Raw genomic sequence first — 24505 nt, 5'->3', positions numbered from 1 at the left:
GCTCATAGTCGCTGGTATCATCATTGCCTTGATTCTCATCATCATCATCTCGGTTTGTCCTGGCTTCAAGTGTACTTGAAAAGAAGAACAGTTTGAGATATTATAAGCCCCTTATTGTTATGCTAACCTAACTCCTCCCGGTATTTGCCCTTCTATTTTGATCTCTTTTTCGCAGTGTCTTTTATAGTTTACTTTTAAGTTTGTTAGGGAAAAGCAATATGATGGCTATTTTTTTTTGGTAAAAAAAAATCCTTTGGATTGTGAATGTTTGGAAAGAGATTTAAGCTGTTGGGTTTGCTATATATTGGCTAGGACTTTGTGCTCATGGTGATGACATGGTTTTTGTAATCTTGAATCTAATGTTGGGATTCTGCTGTTTCCTTCAAGTGTCCTTAATTTACTCGCTAAGGAATAAACATTCGATTAGATCTTTGTGCTCATGGTGATATAAAAATATAAAATCCAGTGTACTTTATTTGATAGAAGAAAAAATTAGGCAAATTATTTGATTAAGATACAACAAACATAAGATAATGCTTTAATACAACTTGTTGACAAACAACGAAAGATCAAAGTCAGACAGCAGCAATTCTAACGATACACACACAAAAAAAAAACACAAGGAAATGCTATAATTGAAACAATCCTAAATAACGGTTTATGCGGTCGCACCAGTTATCTTCCAGGCCATAGATTTGTCTGAACTGAGGATAAGGACTTGGAAATTTTGTATAGCCTTGAGCCAAAAGAAGAAACTTGTATTTGATTATGCTGTGGTCAACAACTATAAAAGGAGAAATATAGAAGAGACTTCGGAACATTATAAAAGGAGAAATATAATAAAACAGATAAACAAACATAAAGAAATGCTTGCATACATGAGCATTTAACTACCAGACATACATTCAAGGATTACACTCAAACTGAAACAATACTAACCGCTTCTGCGCATATTGGGACCAACTATCTTGACAAGCCACTGAGGTTTGTATGAAGCAATGATGTGCGCTATTGCCAGTCCAAGCAACACTCCAGGTCCATACCCAATAATTACAGCTTTCCAGTTCAGCACTTGTTCCTCTTCTTCTTCATCTTCTTCCGAAAGTTGTTGTGTTGGAGGTGTAATAATCCCAAAGCAAGTTTCCTGGAAAGGAAGACCACAAAGCCCTGAATTCCCTTCAAATGAAGATTTAGGTTGCCCAGTGATCTGTGTTCCTTGTGGTATTTCACCTTGGAGTTGGTTGTAAGACACATTTATGTACGCTAAAAACGAGAGGCTCCCAATTCCATTAGGAATAGTCCCTGAGAGTTGGTTGCTTGATAGGTCTAGTGACTCGAGCTTTTCCAGATTGGATAAAGACAAAGGAATATGGCCTGTGAAGGCATTCTTTGAGAAGTTGAGTGCAATAAGTGCTTTCAAAAGACCAATTGATTCAGGGATCTGCCCTTCGATTCTATTCCCAGAAAAATCAATGGTGGCGAAGGAAGTAAGGACCCTCCCTTGCTCCATTGAGATACCTTTGTATCGCAAATCTATATAATCTGTATTGATATGTCTACTATCCTCGTGTACCATATATAGACCACCATCTTCATTCATGGTAACTGACGATGCTTTCCAATTGACAAAATACCTTGGTGGTAAGATTCCAGTGAACTTATTATCAGATATCTCAAATATGCGCAGCTCTGGAAACAGGACCTTAATCAGGAGGAGAGATAGAGCCGTAGAATTCGTTTGAACTCAGGATAAGGATTTGCAAATTCGGTAAAGCGTTGAGTGAGAAAGGAAAATGGTCTTTGATTCGGTTGTGGTCAACAACTAGAAACTCGAGAGAGAAGCAATTTTGAAGAGATCTTGGAAGTTTCCCAGTAAGTAGATTATGTCCAACGTCAAGTGTCCTTAGAGAAGCATCGGCATAAAATGCGTCAGGAATACTTCCTTCCAATTTGTTCTTCTGGAGATTCAAAACCGTCAAGTTACTCAGGCATTGAGGAATTGGACCCGTGAGGTTGTTGTAAGGTATCCACAACTCCGTGAGAGACCTATAATTGCAGACTGAAAGAGGTATGCTCCCTGTGAATCTACTGGATGATGCAGCGAAGACGTTGATAGAGAGTGGTAGAATAGGAATTGCTCTTTCAAAATAGTTTTGCTCCATAAATAAATTCTCCACCGATGAATTTACCAAAACTTCCACTGGACCTTCCAAGCCATTAAACAAATTATTTGTTAAAAACACTATGTTTAGACGAGGAAACTTCCATAACCACTCGGGCACTTTCCCTTTGATACTATTTCTCGAAATGTCTATATACTCCAACTTCCCAAGCATCTTTAACAGATTTGGGAACTCAGTGATGCCGCAGCCTTGTAACATCAAACTCTCCAAGTTTGTTGGAATGTCTGACTTTGAACCTAAACTTTCCGGAGATATACTATTGCCGGAAAGGTCTAGGTCCACCAAATCTTTCAGGGAGGAAAAGAGGCTTACATTAATCGGGTAACTTGTGTTAAGGAAAAAAAGTTCAAGAAACTTGAGGTTGATGAGCTTTGAGATAGGCTCTATGATTTTTCCAAATGGTTTTTCCCAAGGTACAATTTTTCGAGCCTAGATGGGGTAGATGAGTTTGGATATCCAATAGAACAGATGAAATTGTTGCTGCTCAGATCGAGAATCGATAAGAACGTCATAGTAATGAGAGAAGTCGGAATGGTTCCAGAGAAGCGATTGTCATAAAGACTAAGAACAGAGAGCATGGTTAGATTTTGTACCAGTGGGAAACTACCAGTGAGCTGGTTCTGGTCAAGGTACAATCCGGTTAACAAGGTTAGGTTACTAATTGTGGGAGGAACTTTCCCGAAAAAGTCATTGGAGGAAAGAGCCAATACCTCTAGTTGTTGAGGTTTCCAATTTCAGATGGGATTGATGAACTGAAGTTTTTTTCATTTAGATAAAGGTAACGAAGGTGGTGCAACTCAAACAGGGTAGTACTGTTGGGTTCAGAGTTCCAGAGAAATGATTATGAGAGAGGCTTAAAAAAGAAAGCTTCGTTAGATTCCTTACAAGTGGGAAACTACCAGTGAGCTCGTTTCGGGAAAGGGATAAAAGGGAAAGAAGGCTTAGGCTATTAAATGAGGAAGGAATTTGACCAAAAAAACTATTATTGGAAAGATTTAAGAACTCCAACCTGTTGAGATTTCCAAACTCAGAAGGGAGTGATGAACTGAAGTTGTTGTAACCTAGATCAAGGTAACTGAGGTGGCGCAACTCAAACAGGCTAGTGCTGTTGGGATTCAGAGTTCCAGAGAAATAATTATAAGAAAGGTCTAAATCTGAGAGCTTTGATAGATTCCGTAAGAGTGGGAAACTACCAGTGAGCTCGTTTAGGGATATGACTAAGTAGGAGAGAAGGCTTAGGTTATTAAATGAGGAAGTAACTTGGCCTACAAAGCGATTATTGGCAAGATATAAGACCTATAACCTGCTGAGATTGCCAAATTCCCAAGGAAGGGAAGAGGAGATGAAGTTATTTTGATAGAGGACAAGGTGACGAAGATGATGTAATCTGAAGAGGCTACTATTGGGATTTAGCGTTCCACTGAGGCAGGCAGTGAGTCGTAGCATTGTGACAGCAGTGGTCGATTTATCGCACCAGACTCCATTAGAGGGATCGCTGAGGTTGCACTGGCTGCTATCAAACTCCTTCATGAACTCAGTGAGAGCTTGAGTCTGATTGGGATGACAAGCAACATAACTCGTACTATCGTATGTGAAAGGTAGAAACTTGAAGGGGAGACACAACAGAGCAAGATTAGAGAGAGGAAATGCAAACGCAAACGGGATTCAAACATGGTCTAGGTCTTTATGAAAATTATTGAGGAAGAAGTATTTTGGTGTAAGAAAAGTGAGAGAGAAGATCGGTGGTATAAATAAAGATATGTAGGTTTCAACTGGAGCTATGTCACCCATACAACTTGACTTAGAAAGAAGATAGAGCTAAGTTGAATTCTTTCTATTTTGGCTTGAGGTGCAGTATGGTTAAGTGGCTAATTGCCACTCAATCCTGAAATGAAATCCAAGTTGGTTGATTTTTATAGCGTATAACTGTGGATAGGAATAGTTTAACAGAAAAATACAAAGTAAAAACTTGGATTGGAAAGACATCAGTTTGAAATTTCTAACACAAGTTCAAAACTACATAAATCAGTTTAGCATAAAGACATGGCAATAATGTTAGTGGAGTGTCAAATCGCAGACCTGGTCATAAACAAAGCGGTCACGTTATGTTTTGGCTAACAGAAGACCTTACACGTAGCACACACTAAGGGAACAAGAATCTTCATTTGGTATGTGTGGTGTCGTGTGGAGAAATGTGTGAATTAGCCGAGTTACATCTCTGTGATTCTTCTTTCTCCTTTGATGTTTACTGAGATTTCTGGAGGTTTTGTAGTCTGTGTACTTATGAGCCAGAAATACAATAAGATACTGAGTCATATCGTACAATATAATGAGAGTCTCTAAGATGCGGAAAGCTTTCGATTTGGAGTAAAACATAAAGCTTTGGATTCGCGTAACAATAAGTTTCCAAAGGCAAACTAATTTCGTAGACATAAGATGTTTCTTTCTGTTCGTTTTGAAATCGATTACATTTGACCTATTAATGACACTAGTTTTTGTATATGTATGGCATTTGTTCTGTTTCTGTGAAAGTCTTTTTGCGTGTTTCTGCATTTTAAGGTTTCTTGCCAAAGAAGTTAATTTTCGTTTGTTTGTACTATTGATGGATGTCGGAATAGATTTTTCATTTTATATATTTATTAAATTGCTACTGCATACTTTCTATTTCTTGCTTGCATATAGTGTTGTTGATGGGTGTGTTAAGTCTCAAAGACACTTTCTTATAGAGGAAGACCACAGTGCCATGCATTCTCTTCAAAGGAAGATTAGGTTGCCATGCAATATGTTTTCCTTTGTTGTATTTCATCATGGAGTTGGTCGTCTGCCGGTGTGGGAAATCATCTCGTAACCAACCAATCGTTTTGTATACCACCATCTTCATTCATTTGTAATTGATAATGCTTCCAATCCAAAAAAGTAGTTTGGTGATAGGTTTTCAGTAAATCTATTGTCAGATATCTCAAGTATTCTCATGGCTCAGGGAAACCCAAAGGACCTTGATGACGAGGAGATAAAAGGACCTAAAATTTGTTTGAATGAAAGATAGAAAGTTGCAAATTTGGTAGAGCCGAAAGGAACTGTGTCATTGATTTTGCTGTTTCCAAGGATTAAGAAACACTACAGTCTACAGAGCAGTACTTTACAAGAGGCCTTGGAAGCTTCTCGGTTTAGCCGGTTATATCCAACTTCAAATGTCTGAAGCGATGCACCAGCATTGAACTTGATAGGAATACTTCCTTCCAGATTGTCGATAGAGAGTGCAAGAGTGGTAGTGTTAAGGATACTCAATATTCTCCCATTCATTGTCTTATTAACTCTTTTGTACACTTTAGGAAGCTTCTGTATTTAGCTAAACCTAGCTCTCCTCTCTTGTACATATAAATACTCATGTAATGTCCTTAGTGAATAATAAGAAAGATCTCTTCTTACATGGTATCAGAGCCCACATCGATACCCTAAAAACCTGTTTCTTTCTCATCTCTTCTCGGCTCTACTCGCTTCTTAGCGCCGACTCTCCCCTCCTTCTTCTTTTTTTTTCTTCGTACATCTCATCTTCTCCTCTCAAAAACACAGACATCATGTCTGCAAGAACAGCCGAGATTGTTGATCCCACCATACCCACGCTTCTTAACATCAACATGAATAACATCATCAAACTCTCCTCCAGCAACTACATGATGTGGAGTTTACAAGTTTGGGCTCTCCTAGATGGCTATGATCTAGCCAGCTTCATTGACTCAACTGTCTTACCACCAACTCCCACCGTGGTCGTTGCTGGTGTGTCCTCTGCAAATCCAGACTACACCAAGTGGAAAAGACAAGATCGATTGATCTTCAGTGGCCTCATCGGATCTCTGACCGACACTGTGCAGCCTCTCGTCTCAATGTCAAAGACGTCCTCTGATGTCTGGAATATCCTTGCAGCAACCTATAACAAACCAAGCCGAGGTCATATTCAACAAGTCAAACTGCAACTAAAGCAATGGACTAAAGGCTCCAAAACCATTGATGAATATGTGCAAGGATTCATAACAAGGTTTGATCAACTTGCCTTGTTAGGCAAACCCATAGATCGAGAAGACCAGCTGGAGTTCATCCTTGGAGGTCTTCCTGAGGATTACAAATCCATCTCAGACCAACTTGAAGGACGAGACATGACGCCATCGCTCACAGAAGTCCACGAGAAGCTACTGAATCGAGAGGCCAAACTCATTGCTCTCGGCTCCACCAATGCTGTACTCCCTATCACTGCCAATGCAGCTTCTCATCAACCTCAAGGGCGTCAACAATATCCCCAGCGCCAACAGCAAACCTGGAACAAGAACTCCCAGAATTCAAAGTTTGCTCAAAACAAAGACAAGCAACCTAGAGGCTATCAAGGAGGAAACCAAGGAGGCTATCAAGGAGGAAACCAAGGAAGCTATCAAGGAGGTTATCAAGGGCGATGCCAATTGTGTGGGATCCAAGGTCACAGTGCAAAGAGATGTCCACAACTTGGAGGTCGCAACAACAGCCACACATACGCACAGCCGACCTATCCTCCTTGGCAGCCGCGTGCAAACATAGCAGTCTCTTCCCCTTCTGAAGCGGCCTGGCTAATGGACAGTGGCGCTACCCATCACATGACAAGCGACCTCCACAACCTAGCTCTTCACCAGCCTTATCATGGCGATGACTCTGTCCTCATTGGGGATGGCTCTGGTTTGTCTATTACACATACTGGTTCACTGTCTTTTCCTGCCTTAAACCGACCTCTGTCTTTGAATAATGTTCTTTGTGTTCCTCACATTCATAAAAACCTTATCTCCGTGTATCGCCTTTGTAATACTAACAAAGTGTCTGTTGAATTTTTTCCTGCGCACTTTCAGGTGAAAGATCTTTACTCGGGAATCCCATTGCTCCAAGGCAAGACCAAAGGTGATCTGTATGAGTGGCCGGTTTCTTCATCAACTATCAACTCCTTCTTTGCTGCTTCACCTTCAAAACCGTCACTTGATCAATGGCACTTACGCCTTGGTCACCCTTCTCTTGATGTTCTGAAAACTATTGTTTCAACTTCTTCTATTCCTTATTCTAGTTCTTTATCCAAGTCTACTTTATGTTCTGATTGTTCCATTAATAAAAGCCACAAATTGCCTTTCTCCACAAACACTATTACCTCCCATCGTCCCCTTCAATACGTTTTCTCAGACGTCTGGACCTCCCCCATTCTCTCTATTGACAATTACAAATACTATCTTATCCTAGTTGACCATCATACCCGTTATACTTGGTTATACCCACTAAAAACAAAGTCTCAAGTTAAAGATACCTTTATGGCGTACAAGGAGCTTGTTGAGAATCACTTCCAAACTCGGATTGGCACACTCTACTCTGACAACGGAGGTGAGTTCATCGCACTGCGGTCGTACTTGTCTCAGAACGGCATAGAACATCTCACTTCACCACCTCATACTCCAGAACATAACGGCATTTCCGAGCGGAAACATAGACACATCGTGGAGACTGCTCTCACCTTACTGTCCCGTGCCGGAATGTCCAAACGTTACTGGACCTATGCTGTCAACACCGCGGTCTACCTCATCAATCGGATGCCGTCTCCGGTTACACAGATGATCTCACCGTTTCAGAAGCTATTTAACAAGACGCCAAACTACTCCAAGCTCCGCATCTTCGGCTGTAGGTGCTTCCTCTGGCTCAAACCGTACGCCAATCACAAACTTGAGAACCGGTCAACTCCCTGCGTTTTTCTTGGCCACTCTCTCAGCCAGAGCGCCTATCTCTGTCTTCAACGTGATACTGGCCGAATTTATGTCTCTCGCCATGTGCAGTTTGATGAGAACATCTTCCCCTTCACTCAATTGCCTTCCCATGGCTCGTCTTCTCCGCCTACAAATGGCACGAGCTCTCCAGCTTCTACTTCCAATCAACCACCTGTTTCCTTTGTTCCCTTCAACCCGCCACTCCACAGATCACCTCCGGTTGCTCAAGGATTCCCGGCTCCGGATCTTTCACCGCGACAGTCGCAAGACGAAACTAACGACACCATTGACGATACACAGGTAAGTCCCTCTGACCCAATCTCTTCTTCTCCAGGCCCATCCACCACCTTACCGGCCCAAATCAATTCACCCAACTCAGGCCCATCTAACCTGGCCCATACAAACCCAAACAATGTTCAAACCCAACCTCCCTCTTCTTCTCCAACTCAGATCTCGCCGATTGTCTCCCCCGTACCTTCCGACAACCCTTCTCCACCGCAAACAGAGCCCGCTCCTATACCACCACCCGTTGAGAACCCACAACCACAACCTGCAAACCACCATCCAATGACTACCCGCCGTAAAAACAATATCCAAAAACCCAAAACCAAACTTAACCTCTCAGCCTCCTCTACCCTTTTTCCTCCTGAACCACAAACAGTGAACCAGGCTCTCAAAGACAAAATCTGGCGAGGCTCCATGTCTCAGGAACTTGATGCTTTTGCTGCAAATCAAACTTTCTATCTTGTTCCACGACCTCAAAATAAGAACGTGGTGGACTGTAGATGGCTTTATAAAAACAAATACTCACGGTGTGGTACTCGTCGCAGGTGCAAATCGAGGCTTGTCGCCAAAGGCTACACGCAACAATATGGTCGGGACTATACTGATACCTTCAGCCCTGTCATCAAGTCTACAACGATTCGCACGATTCTTGACATTGCTGTCTCCAAAGGCTGGCCAATTCAGCAACTTGATATCAATAATGCTTTCTTACAAGGCACATTGGATGAAGAAGTTTACATGGAACAGCCTCCGGGTTTCATTGACAAAGATTATCCAGACCATGTTTGTCGCCTACGTAAAGCTGTCTATGGCCTTAAACAAGCCCCACGTGCATGGTATGTTGAGCTCACAACGTTTCTTCTAAGCCTCGGGTTCAAGAACTCACTGTCCGACACCTCCATGTTTGTTCTTCATCGTGGATCAGAAGTGGTTTATCTCCTTGTCTATGTCGATGACATCCTAATCACGGGCAATAGCAAAACTCTCATAGCTCTTGTGCTCAAACAACTAGGAGATCGGTTCTCAATGAAGGATCCCGAAGACTTGAATTACTTCTTAGGTATTGAAGCACATCGAACGGAAAAAGGTTTACATCTCTCGCAACGGAAGTACATTCTTGACCTCTTGCATCGTCACGGCATGACAGACGCCAAACCAGTCAGCACCCCGATGGCGTCTACACCTAAACTCATGCTACACACAGGCCACTCTCTCGCTGAGCCAAAAGCATATCGTCAACTAGTAGGCAGCCTGCAGTATCTCGCCTTCACACGACCAGATGTAGCCTATGCAGTGAATCGTCTCTCGCAGTATATGCATCAACCAACCGATGCTCACCTACAGGCCGCAAAGAGAGTACTCCGATATCTTGCTGGCACGACGGATCATGGCATCTTCTTCTCTGCTTCGAATCCTCTCACGCTACATGCCTTCTCGGACGCGGATTGGGCCGGTGATTCAGACGACTATGTTTCCACCAACGCATATGTCATCTACTTAGGCAAAACACCAATATCCTGGTCGGCTAAAAAGCAAACTGGTGTGGCTCGCTCCTCTACAGAGGCTGAGTATAGATCAGTTGCCAATGCTTCTGCAGAAATACGCTGGATCTGCAACATACTTACAGAACTCGGCATCACATTACCAGCCCCTCCAGTCGTTTATTGTGACAATCTTGGTGCCACTTTTCTCTGTGCAAACCCTTTCTTCCACACAAGAATGAAGCATGTAGCCCTGGACTATCACTTCATCAGAGGCCAGATACAACGTGGTATGCTGCGCGTTGCTCACATCAACACTAAGGACCAACTTGCTGATGCATTAACAAAGCCCCTGAACCGAGCTCAGTTTCATTATCTTCGAGACAAGATTGGAGTGGTTTCTCCATCTCCATCTTGAGGGGGCATGTTAAGGATACTCAATATTCTCCCATTCATTGTCTTATTAACTCTTTTGTACACTTTAGGAAGCTTCTGTATTTAGCTAAACCTAGCTCTCCTCTCTTGTACATATAAATACTCATGTAATGTCCTTAGTGAATAATAAGAAAGATCTCTTCTTACAGGTAGAGTACAAATGCTCCTTCATTTTTGAGATATGTTATAATCCTCTGCTTTTAGCCCTTCTTTGTGTCAAGCCTAGTTGACTTTTTTTTAATCAACGAAGCGATGAATTTGTTTTTACTTCGCTTTCATTCATCAACTATAAAGGCTTCTCTTTTTGTTTTTTTAGTGTTAAGGACATTTCTGAATTCAGAAAAACTCCCTGTTGGTTGGACTTTTGTAGTCTTGAAAACTTAACATGTTGTGATCCTCTGCTTTTCCTCACTCCTCTGCTTCGTTTTCGTATACAGAATCAGGGTTCTTTTGGTGTAACTGAGACAGGCTTTACCCTCGAAAACTTGGAGGCACAATGAATAGATATGTATAGATAAATCAGAATTAAATATATAAGAGAAAAAAACACTGGAAATTTGCTTCATTACAACGCCACCATGTAATGAATAAACATTCAAATACTAAATGTCTATGAAGCAATGACTTGTGGTACTGCATCTCCAAGAGCATAGCCTATATAGCCACTGCTTCTCACTCCTGTAAGTGACCCAATCACAAACCTTTCTATACAAAACGGCCCTTTGATATAATTAGTTGTCTCTATATCCCATCAGGTCTCAGCAGTTTCTTGGCTTCTTCTTATCTGAGTATGATCATTACTTTCCAACAAAACAATGAGGTGTCTAAGATGAGAAAGGCTTCCGATTTGGAGAAAAAACGACGTCCGAAAAAATGTATAACCTGTCCTGTTACAATATTTAAGCCAAAAAGAAAAACACAACAGAGGAAAGAGATTAGGATAAAAATCAGGCCAACCGCCGCGTGTCAGCTAGCTTTATGGATAATCGACGTTGAAAGCGAAACGCAGTTTCTCCGAATCGCCACGGAAGAACATCTCATGGATCTTAGCCGGTGATTCCAGGCATTGGAAGCCATCACCCTCCAGGATCCTCAGTTCGAAAAAACCGCTAGTACATTTTCATGATTTGATCTATTATCGAAATCCTTGGAACAGTACAACCGCAGCGACTGGAACCGATCACTGATTGGTGCACCATCTAGATACAGCGAAGAGACTCTAAAATCTACATGTTCCATACCAATCGGTCTGAATCACTTGATGATTCTAGCAATCGAGAAACTTCGCTCCACCATGTTCATTCTACAAGAGCAAGTATTTATTCTCAGAAGATAGAAAATCAAAGCATTAACCGATAACACAAAGAGATCTACACATCAATCCAACATTTGGAGGTTTCCGGAGTTAGATCAGAAAGCAATAAGAACATGCATAAGGTGAGGAAATGAAAGCAAAAACAAAGATAGCCGAATCTAATCAGACTTTAAAGTGAATATATCGGAAGCCAAAAATGATAGATACAATCTTGTGTTGTTGCTGTTGAAGCTGTTGGATGTGTCTTTGTATTGGTATTGCAATCGATTACAGTGGATCTGTTTGGCTATTGTTTGAACCAGTGACATTGGTGTGTATATTTATGGCATTATTCTGCTTCTGTTTAGGTCTTTTTGTGTGTTTCTGCATATTAAGGTTTCTTGCCGATGAAGTTAGCTTTCATTTGCATCTTTTAACTTATTGCTCCATCTCTTGGTTTTGGATCTCTCTTAATCTCTCTTTCTGTTGTTGTTCTTATTCGGTGGATATTTTATGTTTGGCTTTTTTGTGATATGGGCTCGTTGTTTGCTTCATGTTGATGATGTTAAGAATCAGGTATAGGTTAATAGGATCCTTAACGAAGATCAATTGTATGCGGTCTCTTGCTCGGCCTCTGTATTTGTACTAGGTGCTATATGATCAAAATAGATCTGACAAAAAGAATTGTGTATGTGTAGCGTATTGTGTTGTTGCTGTTGAAGCTGTTGGGAGGCAGATTCCAATGGCCTTCTTGGAGCGAGTTAAAGAAGATTTCAGCAAGAGATATGGTGGTGGGAAGGCCACCACTGCTAAACCCAACAGCTTGAACAAAGAGTTTGGGTACTTAAGCCTCTACCGTCTGAATGAACAAAAAAACTTAAACTTCCTTTTTAGTCTCTCTGGATATTTTTTTAAAACTTGTTTGGTTGTACCAAAGGTCTAAACTGAAGGAGCATATGCAGTACTGTGTGGATCATCCTGAGGAGATTAACAAACTTGCTAAGGTTGAAAGGGGTTATGATGGAGAACATTGAGAAGGTCAGAATAGTATTATCTATGTCATAACTGACTTGAATTTTCTATGCTCACTAAGGTAAAAGTGACCCACTCCTGTTTAACTGACTCAGCTTTGTGTAATTTATTTATTTTCAGGTCCTTGACCGCGGTGAGAAAATTGAACTTCTAGTGGACAAAACTGAGGACCTTCGTTCACATGTTAGTGCTTCCTTCCACTGATATGTGTCTTAGTTTTTTAATAACCTTCTTTTTCAGCAGTATTAATTCATGCTTGAACTAATCAAAGAAAAACTCATGTGTATCATATAAACACATAACAAGGCATTAGATTTATATTTGCCATTTGAATATCAACAGGCACAAGATTTCAGAACACAAGGAACGAAAATAAGAAGAAAGATGTGGTGGGAGAACATGAAGATTAAGCTCATAGTCGCAGGTATCATCATTGCCTTGATTCTCATCATCATCATCTCGGTTTGTCCTGGCTTCAAGTGTACTTGAAAAGAAGATCAGTTTGAGAGATTATAAGCCCCTTATTGTTATACTAACCTTACTCCTCCTGGTATTTGCCCTTCTATTTTGATCTTTTTGTTTTTGCAGTGTCTTTTATAGTTTTTTTTTAAGTTTGTTAGGGAAAAGCAATATGATGAGTCAGTACTGAGAAATACTCCATCCGTTTTATATTACTTGTCGTTCTAACCTTATACACACAGATTAAGAAAACATTTAATTTTACATATTTCCAAAATAAAAACACTATTACCAATACACCTAACCATATATCAACCAATAGAAAAATAAAATAGAGAATATTATCAATAAATTTTGCATTGAAAACCGAAAACGACACTTATTTTTAAACAAAAAAATTCCTTTAGAACGACAAATAATTCGAAACGGAGGGAGCAGTGCTTTGGGTTGTGTGAATGTTTGGAAAGAGATTTAAGCTGTTTCGGTTTGCTTATATATAGGCTAGGACTTTGTGCCATGGTAATGACGTTTTTTTTTTGAATGTTGGGCTTTTGTATTCTAAATTTTCACATTAGGGGGAAAACATTATATTAGATCTTTGCACTCATGGTGATAGAAAATTCACTCTACTTATTTGATAGAAGACGAAATTATAAAAAATGTATTTCTATTAAGATATAACTGATCATATGGTAATGCTTTAGTACAAGACCCCAACTACTTGACAGACACGGAAATATCAAACTCAGACTGGAACAATACTTGAGAAATAGCCCTTGTCAGTTTGTTGCTTGATAGCTCTAGTGACTCCAGCTTCTTAAGCTTGGCGGAAAGACAAAGGAATCTGGCCTGTGAAAATTTTGTTCTACAAGAATGTAACCACTAGTGCCTAGTTTGCCTTCAATGGTTTCAGGAATCTGTTGGCAGCGTAGAAAGTAAAGACCCATGTTTGCTCCATAGATATACCTTTATAATGAAAATTATCTCTAGTATCCACATACATAAATCATATTGGAGTGTAGACACTGTTAGTGTAATTCATATATAAACCCCCATAGTCATTCATTGTGAGTGATGATGCGTTCCAACTTATAAAATAAGTTGATGGCAAGCTTCCATCATACTCATTATCAGATATCTCAAGTATCTACATCTTAGGAAACCCCAAAGTACCCTGACAAGGAGGATATATAGAGCCATAGAATTTGTTTGAACAGAAAGACATGCAAATTTAGTAAGGCCTTGAGCCAAAAAGGAAACTTGTATTTGATTATGTGGTGGTTAACAAGTAGAAACGTTAAAGACAAGCAATATCGAAGATAAGGAAATACTTCTATACGTGATTACTTAAGCACTAGACACATTGAGAGATTACACTCAAACTGACACAGTTCTAACGGTTTAAACGCTTATTCTGACCAACTATCTTGACGAGCCACTCAGGTTTGTATGAAGCAATGACGTGTGCTATTCTCAATCCAAGAAACAGTCCAACTCCATACCCAATAACCACAGCTTTCCAGTTAAGCACTTCTGCTTCTTCTTCTTTTATCAATGAAGTGATGAATTTTTTTTTTTCTTAACTTTCATTTTTCAACGATAATGGCATTTTTTTCCTAGTGTTGAGGGCATAATTTCTAAATTCAGAAAACTTCCTACCGCTTGCATTTTTGTAGCCTTGAAAAATTAACATGTTGTGATCTCTGCTTTTCCTCATCCTCTGCTTCGTTTACGTATACAGAATCAGGTTTCTTCCTCTAGAAAGAGTAGCTTCCATATACGATCAATATTTTTGTAGTATCTTGAAACATAAAGGCAGAAATCTTTCACAACCAGCTCCAAATTAATAAGTGACCCAATCACAAAGCTTTCTACACAAAACGTCCATTTGATATATTGGTTGTCTCTTCGACCAAAAAAAAAGATATATTAGTTGTCTCTATATCCCATTTAGGTCTCAACAGTTTCTTGGCATCTTCTTATCGGAGTGTAATCGATCTAGTATTTGAATATCACTAAACTCCAATATGACCACCTTTCACCATCTTCTTTGCTTCTGCCAGTTTACTCAGTAGAACAAAAAAAAGAGAGCGATGCACATGAAATTGACTATAAAACATTCACCCTTCTTACTTTATAGAAAAAAAATAGAAACAAAGCATCAGATAATCAACAACAAACATAAAGAGATGCTTCATACAAGATGAATCACATCAACCACTTGACATACATTAAAGGATCTTACTCAAACTGAAAACATTCCTAACGGTTTCTGCGCTTGCTTGGACCAATTATCTTGGCGAGCCACTCCGGTTTGTATGAAGCAATGATTTGTGCTATTGCAAATCCAAGTAACACTCCAGGTCCATACCCAATAGCTACAGATTTCCAGTTCAGCACATCTTCTTCTTTTTCTTCATCTTCTTGCTTAGGTTGTTGTGTGTGTGGTGCATAAGTCCCAAAGCAAGTTTCCTGGAGAAGAAGACCACAAAGCCCTGCATTCCCTTCAAAAGATGACTTAGCTTGCCCCGTAATCTGTGTTCCTTGTGGTATTTCACCCTTGAGCTGGTTGTGAGACACATTTATGTACTCCAAAAACGAGATACTACTGAGTCTACTAGGAATTGTCCCTGAGAGTTGGTTGCTTGATAGATCTAGTGACTCGAGATTGCTCAGATTGGATAAAGACAGAGGAATATGGCCGGTGAAGCCGTTGTTTGATAAATTGAGTGCAATCAGTGCTTTCAAGAGACCAATTGATTAAGGAATCTGTCCTTCAATTTCTGTTCCCAAAAAATTAATGGTGGCGTACGAGGTAAGGACCATCTTTTGCTCCATCGATAGACCTTTGTATCGCAAATCTATAGACTCTAAAATGCTATATCTCACACTCCCAGAGCTATCTTTATCGTATTCCATATAGTGAACATCATCTTTGTTCATCGATGCTTTCCAGTTCACAAAGTATGTTGGTGGCAAGCTTCCAGTAAACTTATTATCAGATATCTCAAATATACGCAGCTCTGGAAACCCGAGAGGACCTTGATCAGGAGGAGATATGGAGCCATAAAATTTGTTTGAACTGAGGATAAGGATTTGCAAATTTGGTAATGCCTTGAGCCAGAAAGGAAACTTGTCTTCAATCATGTTGTGGTCGGCAACTAGAGCCTCTAGATATGAGCAATTTTGAAGAGACCTTGGAAATTTCCCGGTTAATCGATTGTGTCCAACATCAAGTGATCGTAGAGAAGAACCGATATAAAAGGCGTCAGGAATACTTTCTTCCAAGTTGTTCTTCCGGAGATTCACAATCGTCAAGTTGTGAGTCAAGCATTGAAGAAATGGACCTGTGAGGTTGTTGTAATCTAGTCTCAAATGCATCATAGACCTATAACTGCAAATTGAATGTGGAATGCTCCCTGTGAATCTGTTCAGTGATGCAGAGAAGTCGTTGATGGACAGTGGTAGAACAGGAATTGCTCCTTGAAAACAGTTTTGATCGATATATAATTTCTTCAACGATGAGTTTACCAAAACGTCCAGTGGACCTTCAAAACCATCAAAAGAATTATTTGGAACAAACACTGAGGTAAGACGAGGAAGGTTCCATAACCACTCCGGTATTTTTCCTTTGATTCTATTGTCAGACAATGCTCAAAACTCCAACTTCTCAAGGTTCTTTAAGATATTTGGGAACTCGCTGATGTCGCAGCCTTGTAACAACAAATTCTCCAAGTTGGTTGGGATGTCTGACTTTATATCTAGACTGTCCGGAGATATAATGTTACCAGAAACATCAAGGAGTAACAAGAAACTATGATCAAACGGTTTTACAAAAAAATAAATAAAGATTTTACGACACATACATAGTTCTCTACTTCTCTTACAACACATTCGTCTACAAAGGACTGTTCAACATACATTAAGTTTGCCAAACATAATTCTTCTTAAGTTCGCCAAATATAATTTTATCTACATGTAAGACACAAAACAAGAAATATAGTAATAAATAAATTTGAAATAAAAAAGAAAACAGAAAGAGATACAGTGTCACGTAAGTGAATCAGTTCTAGATGTTGACAAAAAAAAAAGAATCAGTTCTAGATGAGTTTGATAAATTATTTTTTTTCTTCTAAATTTAAAGAATATTTCGATTCCAGATGATTAAAACTTACCTGCACATAGCACACTAGAATTTTTATAAGAATTTGATATCAATTTATAAAGGATTTGACACCTTAATTTGGTATTTACTATGTAAACTATATGCATAGCTATACATAAGTAGAATATAAAACATTGATTTCGATGATAAAATGCATAAAACACTTTATATTACAGAAATAGGAAATAGTATAATATACTATTTGTTGAGAATTCTTTTAACCAATTAACCGGTTTATCTCACTTGACTAATCAACTTTAGTACACTTAATTTTGTTTGAATTTGTTTAAAGACACAAGATTTTTAATCTAGTTCTCTTGCGGTATATCTAGGGAAAGGACGACACTCTCAATGATTCACCAGTATCAAGTGTTTACAAGAGTTTCTTACACAACAACCACTGTGCTTTTTTATTCACCTAGAAACATCACAACAATAAACTAAAGACTTAAACTTACTGATCCTGTGTACAGAGAAAAAGAAATCCACAATTTATGGAAGAAGAACAACCATTGATTCTTGACCAAATTCCTTTGTGCTTTTCCTTGTGATTATACCTTTCAATCTTGAAGCTTTTTATTGCTTTTTGCCTCTCTTTCTCTCTAATTAATCTTGTTCTTGGTGTTAGGTGAGTGTTAGGAGACAAAAAATTAGATTTAGAGAGTGTATATAGTGACTTTCTAAACTCTTAAAGGCTTAAACAAACAAATTTCTCTTTTTCCCAACTGCATATATATGCAGAAGGCATTCACCACAAGACATCCACAGAAACGGCATCCAAACAAACATATCCACGAAATTACATCCATCGAGTGATATACATCCAGACATATCTATTTAGACCAAATACACATAACCAACACTATTTTCAATTAATAAAGATGATATTAACGGTGACAAAATAACCGGGTTTTTACTACATACATTAAGAAATTTTTACGATGCAAAGATTTTTTTTACAGTTTTGTCATCAAATCTCTATTACACTACTAAAAGGGCAATACGAAGCTCTATGGGACTGTCCACGTCGTTTAATTAAATCCACCTATCAGAATATTTCATTTTGCCACGTTACAAAATGATGTAGGCTTTATTTTTTAAATCTGTTTTGCTTTTTCTTTGAGGCCCATTAAACCCAAATTCCAGAAACCCTAAGACTTAAACTGTCTCTCCCACAGACGTAACACTTCTTTTTTGCTTCTCTGTGTTCTTCGACGATTCCTATTCTCACCCAAAAATCGATCAATCGACTCTACTCTGCTCCTTCACCGCGGAATCATCATCATTCAGGTTCTTACTTGTGATGTCACTCACCTGTGTTGATCCGCCGTGTTCAAGAAATCTTTTTAAACTGGGCGTCTTTTAGCACTGGCGAGAATAGAGCAGTAGAGAATGGTCCGGAGCTGTCCATATTCGTTGGATATTTGTCTCCGGATGTGACTGATACTGTATTGCAATAGTTGTTTCTTGAAAAACATCCCTCTGTCAAAAGCGCCAGGTTGTGATCAATTCAAACACTGGCCGGTCTAAAGGTTATGGGTTTGTTAGGTTCGGTGATGAGAGTGAGAGATCAGGGGCTTTGACTGAGATGAATGGAGCTTTGTGTTCCAATAGGCAAATGAGAGTTGGTGTTGCGACTCCTAAAAGAGCTGTTGATAAGCAGCAACAACATTCTTCACAAGGTGACACTGACACATATCTTCTTCTAGACATATAATGCTTCTTGATAACATTTAACAAAGGTTTATGTTTTGGTTGGAGTAGCTGTGATAGTGACTGGTGGACATGGAGCAAATGGTTTCCAGGCATGGCTCTCAGTCTGATGACGATTCAAACAACTCAACAGTGAGTTGCCATAGCCTTTTACGCTGTTTACATTATTCAAGCTCTGTTTCATTTCCTCTTATTCTATTGTAGATATTTGTTGGCGTCTTGACCCCGATGTTACTGAAGAAGACCTCAGACAATCTTTTACACAATTTGGCGAGGTTGTTTCAGTGAAGATCCCAGTAGGCAAAGGTTGTGGATTCGTCCAGTTTGATAACAGGTGCGGTTTTCTATCTAGAAGTGTGGGCTTATCAGTCATAAGACTGAGCCAAAACCTAATGAGTAATCTCAAAGCGACCTTGCTGCCTTTGGTCGTGACAGGAAGAGTGCTGATGATGCCATCCAGAGTTTGAACAGAAGAGTCATCAGAAGAACACTGTCAGGCTCTCTTGGGGAAGAACACCGAATAAGCAGGTAAATATTTTTTACAAGCAGAATAAAAACAAGTATTTTGATAGGGTCAAACTATGTTAATAGAGGTTTCTCTAATATTTAAAAGAAACTGTCCGTCTGCAAATGTAAGAGCTATATATGAATTGGCTTCTTTATCTGTTTAATTTAAGTGTGGACAGTGGTGTTGATGAGCGAGTCTCTGTGTTTGAATATGCAGAGGAATCTGTACAACCTATCAAGAACGGAGAGAAGGTTACTGCTTTGGTCCCCAAGATGGTTGTTTTAACCTCATTGAGGCAAATGTAAGTTGAATCAAAAGCTCTTTGTAACCAACTTATTAAACACGAATTAGTTTTGTCACATTTTGAATCATCTTTTGTTAATGTTTGCATGACGTGGTATATGTTTCTGGATTTGGTCGTAGGGGGATCATGCTGTGGGAGATATTCCTGAAGTTAGGTACAAGGTTATCAAGGTTTCTTGTGTTTCAAAGTCAAAAGAGCAGCCAACGTCTTGAACTTTTAAGCTTCAAGCTTTTGAATTTGCTTTTGATGTCACAAGCACTTATAGGTTTATTTGGTTAAAAAGAACTTTATGTTGTGTTCTACTTTATGATTTGAGAAGTTTGGTTTTTTTTTTTTGAATGAGTTTTTGAGTATAGTATGTACCTTATACTATGTTTATTCGCTTTTCTTAATCTTTTCCCTCATGTGTCGACTAAATACTAGATAATATGTTTTCTGCTGCACAAGAAATAGCCGCGTTCAAAATTTAACAAGGAAAATAATATACCAAATGACATGTATGTTTCTAAATAAGGCAAGATTAGATATATAGCCTCATTTATGGTTACAAAGTCAGTTCTGATGAGTATCTGACTTGACCAAAAATAAATTGATTTTACAATATACTAATATTTTAAGAAGTTACATAAAATCTTTCATGTTATTTATTTTAAGTCTTAAATATTTAACATTGCGTACAAATTCTCATGTTAACATTGAACTCTTTCAGGAAATTTATCAGTCAAATTTGCGTTGATTAATGCCTGTGGAATCAACCTGATTAGCCAACTGATCAATGAATGCTCTGTTCATCTGGTGTGACTTTTGAACTCTATATAATATGCAAATCTTTTGTAAACTATGATGTTAACATTTTAGGAGCTCAAACGTGTTTTAATTTTAGTCGAGTCAGATGATAATCAATTGAAATATAATTGTGCCCCACAAAAGGCAAACTCAATCTGAATCAAAAGAGAACTTCATATCATCAAAGTGATCTGTGAAGTTAAGCAAAGTAAAACTTTTCAGAGTAAATTTGATGTAGCAAAAGCTCAAAGAGCAACAAGATTGTTTTTATATTTTCTATATATTTATTTGGCTATGAGCTCTTTGGTGTTTTGGCTATGAGTATATTTGGTTATGAGCCATTATACATTGCGTGTGAAGCTTGCTTCAGGTAAACGTTTAGGACCAACTCTTCTTCTATAGAACCTGTTGAAGGAGCTTTACTCTTTAGTCTTTACATACCTATCATCTCTCTATGCTTCTTAAAAATTATTCAAAATTCGCATTCGAAAACATAACAATAGAAGATAGCACAATACAGATATAAAAGATCAATAAATAGTTGAGTTTCAAGAGTATAAACTAGATTCTGACCCGCCCTTCAGAGGGCGGGTATATTTTTGTTGAAAATATTAATTTTATGTCGTGAATATTTTTATACTTGATAAATTATATTTTGTTAAGAATTTTATGAAATTTATCTAAAATTATTGTATGTATAATTTTTGTTATTTTAAATATGACAAAAAATTTGAAGACTTCAAATAATTCTGATTCGTACTTTATGATTTTTGTTTATTAACCTGCTGTTAAACTTGTGAATTATTTCACAGTGATTTTAATTTTTAGTATTTTAATTTAAAGAAAAAGTTTAATATTTTTAAACTATTTTTTTTGTCATAGACCCGTTATGTATTGATAAAATATGTTTTTGTGTATTTTAAAAAGTTTATATGATTTTTTATTTTAAATGAAACTATTTTTTTAAATATTTGAGAACATTCGGGTCTTCAGAATCTAGATTCTGACCCGCCCTTTCAAAAGGACATGTATATTTTTTGTTTAACTTTTTCTAGATATTTAATTGTAGTACTTGTGTTTTTTTCTTAATCATATTTTTTTGTAGTCATATATGTGTATAAATCTTAATCAAAACCTATTTGATTTACTGTAGAAATAATAGTAATTTAAAGTTGGCCGGCATATACTCGTTTCTTTATAATTATAAATCTATTTTTTGTAATCATATTTATCTATTCAGATTAGGCCTAGGCATCCAGTCCTCGGATCAAGTCTTACTGGGTCCGCATCTTTCGGTTCCTAAAAATTTAGATCCATATAGATATCTATAGTTTTTCAGGTCTGCTCGGCCAGGAGCTTGTCGAACTCTTGTCGGTTCAAGTATATAATTCTAATATATGTAAAACACTCGTAATTTCAGTTTTATTTCGGATTCGGGTTGATTTGGGTATATAGGACCCGAAAAAAACCTGACATATCCAAACTGAATTTGAAAACTCAAAAAGTACCTGCAAATCCTAAAAATACCTGGAGAAAATATATCTGAAACTTACACAAAATCAGATCCGAAAACTCGAAAGGTATCTCAAATTTTACCCGAACACCCAAATTATATTTTTTGGAAATCTAAAATTTACCCGAAACCTGAAATTATACCTAAAAACCTGAATCCGAAATTAAAAAAAATATCTGAAATATCTAAAATACACACAATCATCCAAATTTACCTAATATATAATAATTTTTGAGTATTTCGAATACCTGATTGGGTCTCTTGTAGGACGTAGATCCAAACCGAGACTTGTGGATCCCAATAAAAAAAGATCCAATAAATATTTTAGCATAAACTCGAATCTGAACCTGTATTTTCGGATCCGTTCTAGTTTGGTTTTTTGGGTCCGGTAAAATGTTAGACCTATGAGTATATTTGGTTATGAGCCATTATACATTGTGTGTGAAGCTTGCTTCAGGTAAACGTTTAGGACCAACTCTTCTTCTATAGAACTTGTTGAAGGAGCTTTACTCTTTAGTCTTTACACTACCGATCATCTCTCTATGCTTCTTAAAAATTATTCAAAATTCGCATTCGAAAACATAACAATAGAAGATAGCACAATACAGATATAAAAGATCAATAAATAGTTGAGTTTCAAGAGTATAAATGACTTATGTATCTTTTAAGTACCGTTTTTGACAGTTATGACAATAACAGTGGATGAATTGAAATACTTGAAATATAATAATTAATTTTAGTTACAATATAAACAATTCTATTTTAAAATAATAATAAACATTATGTCACAGTTTTATTTACATCTTAAAACCTATTACCGTACTAAAATGATTCTAAAATATATGACAGCAGGTAGATCGGAAAATCTAAATAGAAATATACAATAAAATATAATACATAAAATGTTAAAATTACATTATCACTGATCACTAAAAAATCATGTTCGTAGCTATAAAAATGAAATGACAAACACATTTATTAAAAACCATAGACGGAACACAACAAGGTGTTATTAAATATACAAACTACAAATTAAATATGCTCAACACAAACACATATAAAATGAGACATTATATTTGGATATATTTAAATAATTTTTTTAAAATATATTATATTCTTGATAATTTTAAAATTACTGAAAAACTAAATTATTAACAAAATAGTATACAAATAAAACTAAAGCAATATTTTATAATGTCAAAATAATAAATAATAAATAAAAAATTATGTTAAAAATATATTTCAGATTTTTATGATTTAATTCATCTAATATTATAAAATTGGAAATTTGTTTATTATAATTTATATTTTATCATTAGACATATTAAAATATTATTCTAGATCGATCTTCAAGTGTTAGTTTCCAACTACTACACGAAAAAGATTTATTAAGTATTTTTTTTGAAGAGGGAGTTTAAAATTTGAAGTATGTTATTGGAGTAATTATCCTTTTTTGAATTTATTCAAGATGAGATTCCGATCTTTTAAACTAAAATAATTTAAGTTTTATACATAATTCTATAACCTCAAACTCAATTCTTCATATTTTGTTAGTTAGTTGTGTTACATATAATAGAACATGTTTGACAAATATTCATCATGGTATATTTATGATAATTATATAACTAAATTATCCATTAATACCAATGAATTATTTTCAAATACTTACTTTAAACTGAAAATATAAAAATATTCAAATTCAATAATTAGTTTAATATAATTTAAAATACAAAAATTCAAATTCAAATAAAAATGATAAATATAAAAAAATTAAATATATTTTATTGTATTAATTAGTTTTCATTATTGGAGTAAATATCCAGATTCCATACTCTTATTTCAAATAAGTTTGAAGGAAGTCGTTTTATATCTCTCTAAACCCGTGTTCTCTCATGGTCAACTTTATGTGGCTTTATCATGTGTCATAAGCAAAGCGGGATTAACGATCATAAAAGACGAAGACTCTCACCATCTAAGAGTGAAGAACGTTGTTTACAAATATATCTTCAAAGGTCTTCTTCTCCACAAAAGTACATCCAATTCAGTAAATAAATGTCCAACCACCATCTTTTGTTATAAAAAAAATCCTTATAAATAAAACTTCGTGGCAAATTTAAGAAGTTCAACAACCCAATAGTGGGAAATGCATTCTCTTGAAAAAAAACACCCGCTTCTTACAACCCTATGCTACAGAAGATAACTTCTTATATATAAAATCTTTGTATTCTATGTAATTTCATTCACGTTACTAACTTACTAATTATCTATTGCAGGTCATTTCTTACAACCGATTTCATCGCGACTTCTCTTTGTTAGACGATGTTTAAAAAATTAAGACTTTATAAAACTTTGGTTTTTATATTTGAGATATGACAATTCCGTGGTGATCAGCATTTTTTATTTTTGAATACAATTCTGTCATAATCGGCATTTAAACAAACACTTATCCGCACGTAGCGCGGAGATTGGTTCTAGTATCTTGAAAACGAAAATATAATGGCCAGACAAGCTTCCACACTGTGCTCAGAATATGCATTCAATTATGATTTGTGTTGATAGCTGAAAAAAAAACTACACATTTTCTA

General features: G+C 37.1%; 1 protein-coding gene and 3 pseudogenes across 1 annotated transcript; 2 read left to right on the top strand and 2 right to left on the bottom strand.

Moving 5' to 3' along the window:
• Nucleotides 1–492: 492 nt before the first annotated feature.
• LOC108854921 (receptor like protein 28-like) lies at nucleotides 493–8123 on the bottom strand. Its single transcript, XM_057008918.1, is given in 6 exon segments — nucleotides 493–1697; nucleotides 1699–2581; nucleotides 2584–2699; nucleotides 2989–3192; nucleotides 3487–3776; nucleotides 3779–8123. Coding segments are annotated over 6 exon segments (2334 nt in total). The 5' UTR covers nucleotides 3857–8123; the 3' UTR covers nucleotides 493–934.
• A 4017-nt stretch (nucleotides 8124–12140) lies between these two features.
• On the top strand, nucleotides 12141–12961 carry LOC108854919 (putative vesicle-associated membrane protein 726; annotated as a pseudogene).
• Nucleotides 12962–15193: 2232 nt separating this feature from the next.
• LOC108850764 (receptor-like protein 39) lies at nucleotides 15194–17114 on the bottom strand (annotated as a pseudogene).
• Nucleotides 17115–18403: 1289 nt separating this feature from the next.
• On the top strand, nucleotides 18404–19833 carry LOC108850763 (polyadenylate-binding protein RBP47B-like; annotated as a pseudogene).
• Nucleotides 19834–24505: the final 4672 nt, after the last annotated feature.

The sequence above is a fragment of the Raphanus sativus genome, chromosome 4 (assembly GCF_000801105.2).
Source record: "Raphanus sativus cultivar WK10039 chromosome 4, ASM80110v3, whole genome shotgun sequence".
Lineage (NCBI taxonomy): Eukaryota > Viridiplantae > Streptophyta > Magnoliopsida > Brassicales > Brassicaceae > Raphanus > Raphanus sativus.
Note: the sequence above shows the minus strand (reverse complement) of the source record. Positions and strands in the feature narration are given on the sequence as shown.